At 50.3% G+C, this 3,549-nt stretch overlaps 1 protein-coding gene across 1 annotated transcript in view; it reads right to left on the bottom strand.

The window, feature by feature from the left end:
• The window catches only part of HGSNAT (heparan-alpha-glucosaminide N-acetyltransferase), a 59,315-nt gene that overhangs the window by 6,958 nt on the left and 48,808 nt on the right, over positions 1–3,549 (bottom strand). Inside the window, exons 11-12 of the mRNA XM_015407730.1 lie at positions 3,442–3,547; positions 887–1,013 (exon numbers count right to left, since the gene is read on the bottom strand). Of these exons, the coding sequence (XP_015263216.1) occupies positions 887–1,013; positions 3,442–3,547 (233 nt within the window). The remainder of the gene's footprint in view (positions 1–886; positions 1,014–3,441; positions 3,548–3,549) is intronic.

The raw sequence follows: 3,549 nt of genomic DNA on the forward strand, positions 1-3,549 counted from the left end.
CCAGGAGTATACCAGCTGCACTGCTACGTGCAGAAACTGGCTGAGAAAAGAGCCCAGAAACCCAAGCCAAATAGTTCCCTCAAGGCAAGAGCACAGACATGGCTCTCACCAGCCTGGGGAGAGTTACAGAAGAGAGCCAAGAACCAGCCTCTCAAGCAAGGTCCATTAGAAAAGACTGGCAAGAAGACCCAGCTAAGCAGCACAAAAGTCTCCTACAGGAAGAACAGTCTTCTTCGAATACGTTTACTTCACATGCCTCCTAGCGCAGGTTTCTGGGTACTGACTGCCTCTGCAGATGGAGGCTCCCTTCAGTGAACATGCCTAGTAGCCAGTGATGGAGTTTCCCCTTTTATAGTGAATTCCACAATTTAATGACTTGTTGAGTGAAGAAGTGCATTTCCTGAATCTACTGCCTGTCAATATCATTGGGTGCCCACGATTATGGGAATATTCTGAATAGCACAGAGGGTGAAACTTTTCACCTGCTGGTGCTTCTGTTCTGTCTTCTGCTGGTGAAAATAACTGCACTCCTGTTACCATATTGTCAGTGGGCTGGAACGATCCTTCTAGGCCATCCAGTCCAACCACCCGCTCAGTGCAGGAACTCCAAAGCGAAAGCCTCCTTCCTCAGCCTCTAGACCTCACATGAGGGACCCTTCCCCAGGTAACTGGTCCCACTGCCAAAATGTTCTTACAAGTCTTACCATCTTAGCTGTCAGTGATGGCAAAGAAAGGCACCACCTGGCCTCATATTCCATTCCAAATAATTATAAACAAGTTATTTTGCTATCCAGTACAATAAATAACAGTTAACTGGAGGACAAAGAACTTCTCATGTTCATTTCGGAGGTAGTTTGAAAGGTTTGCAGGAAGTTCAACTGCTTACGCTGGAAGACGGGTGTTGATAGATGTGTTTCTCTCCCAGGAGCAAACGATCAATGTACCCAGCCGCCCCTCCGGTGCAGTTGGGATATTTTCCATGGTCACCAATGCCTCCGGCCCCAAGGTAACCTCTAGAAGGAAAACAAGAAGGGAACCCAGGTGGGCAGAGCTGACCGACTCAAGCAAAGTCAAGGGCCTCCATCTTGCAACTACCAACTTGCAACTACTTGCAAAGTCAAGGGCCTCCATCTTGCAACTCCATCTTGCAACTACTTGCAACTGTGGGCAGCCCTGAGAGTTCATGAGTCCAGCCAAGGGAATTGTGCCTAGAGCTGAGGTTCTCAGCCTCTGCCCCCCCCAAGGGAACAAAAAGCCCACTTTACCCAAAGAGGACATTTATATGTTTATAGGCATCCTGTTACTATGTTCATCATCTTTCCTTATATATAACTGAGTAGTGGGATGGCGCTTTCTGAACACTCCACACGCTCCTAAATCAGTTGGCTCCATGATGTGTCACTCAGAAGCTGTCCCTATCCACTCGCTGCATTGCCTGAGTCCCGCCCACAGTGCACTCCATCAGCCATTGGCCCATCAGCCGCCACTAAAGAGTACTCTGCTCCTCTTCCCCACCCACTGCTCCCTGTCAAAATACGCTCTCTCTCCTGAGGAAGACACTTCACATGCTTGGCTCCTCTGTGGCACTAACTTTTCCCTCAGTGGCTGCTGGTAGGCAACCAAGCTTGGTTCTGTCAGTAAAAAGACAAAGGAACAAAACCCTTTACACACCTTTGTGAGGAACTCATTGGGGCCAGTCCTGACTAGAGTTGCCAGCTCCAGGTTGGGAAATTCCTGCGCTGAGTCCTTCCTCCGCCCCCCCCCCACACTGCCCTCCACAGGATCCATCCCCCAAATCTCCAGGTATTTCCCTTCTCAGAGCTGGGAACCCTACTTTCCCCTCAGTGCCTGTTGCTAGGCAACCAAGTTTGGTTGTGTCAGTAAAAGGCCCTTTCCACACCTATTTTGGCCTTTGGGAGAAAACTCATTGGGGCCAGTCCTGACTAGGGTTGCCAGTTCCAGGTCTGTGTCTAAGGAAGCCAGTCTAAGGAAACCAGAGTGTGGGGAGGGGAGAGGCCTCAGCTGAACAGAATGCTACAGAGGCCACCGTTCAAAGCAGTTAATTTTCTCCAGGGGGAGAGATAGAGATCTGTTGTCTGGAGTTCAGTTGTGATACCTGGCCATCTTCAGGCTCCACCTGGAGGTTGGCTACCCTAAGCGTAGCAGTCAGTGCTTCAGAGCCGGGTCTGGCAGACCCAGGTTCTTCCTGTAAAAGCTGATTGGGTGATTTCAGACCACTCACAGACTTTCAGCCTAACCTACCTCACAGGGTTGTTGTGCAGATCAAAAGGGAGAGAGGAGAATGATGTGAGCTGCTTTGGTCACCACTGTGGGAAAAGACTGTACTTTTTTTGGTAGAGGCTACAGGGAGGGGGGAGGAGAAGTCAGAGAGGCAGATAACGGTATGTTGATGGTTGGCTGGGAAGGAGATAGGGTTGCCACCACCAGGTTGGGAAATTCCTGGAGATTTGAGGGGTGGAGCCTGGAAAGGATGGGGTCTGAGGAGGGGCAGACAGGTACAATGCCATAGACTTCACCCTCCAAACCAGCCATTCCCTCCTGGGGAACCATTTTTGCCAATCTCCAGGTGGGGGCTGGAGATCACTCAGAATTAAAACTGCTCTCTAGGGGGGGGGAGATGGAAAGCTAAAGTCAGAGGGGCAGATAAAGGTATGTTGATGGTTGGCTGGGAAGGAGACAGGTTTGCTAACTCCAGGTTGGAAAATTCCTGGATATTTGAGGGGTGGATCCTGGAGAGGATGGGACCTCAGGTACAATGCCATAAACTCCACCCTCCAAACCAGCCATTTCCTCCTGGGGAACCATTGTTGCCAATCTCCAGGTGGGGGCTGGAGATCACTCAGAATTACAACTGCTCTTCAGGTAGCAGAGATCAGTTCCTCTGGAGAAAATGGTGGACTATTTGTCATTATACCCTGCCAAGGTTGCCACTGCAAATTGACGCTGAGTGCCCAAGGCCGGGGCACTTTCCTAGAGCCTCTTTCTAGAGCTCGTTGTATTTATTTCCACATCGGGCCTTATTCATAGTTTACAATAAGTTTGAAGGACAAAATATGTTACAGAGGCACAATGGATGATCCCTGGCAGGTAGGATTAGTAGGAAGCACCCCATCAAAGACACCCGTTGGATGGTCAGGGGACAAACACCGAGTGCCCACAGCTACTGCCAGCAGACGCCAAAAGGCCACTGGTGGCTAATCCATGGCAGGTGGAAGGGGGAATAGGATGTGGCATGTCACTGTTGCAGGTGACCCTGGAGATCAAGTGACAATGAGTCCCTGTTATGACAGCTGCCTCCCACTGAGACTACTTCTGGGTCCCATCAATTGTAGCTGTACCAGCGGCTCAGAACCACTCAGTAGGGAAAAGGACCCAGTGAACAAACAAATGGCATGGAAGTGGGTCTAACAGGCAACTCACCTGGGACAGCCAGGTACATTTAACAGGAAGGTTAAGCATAGCCAGACTACTTCAAGTGCCATCATGAAAAGCCACTGGGGCCAGTATGGCAGAAGATCCCGGACAGCT

Source organism: Gekko japonicus, unplaced genomic scaffold (assembly GCF_001447785.1).
Source record: "Gekko japonicus isolate JY-2015 unplaced genomic scaffold, Gekko_japonicus_V1.1 scaffold2017, whole genome shotgun sequence".
In the NCBI taxonomy this organism is placed as follows: domain Eukaryota; kingdom Metazoa; phylum Chordata; class Lepidosauria; order Squamata; family Gekkonidae; genus Gekko; species Gekko japonicus.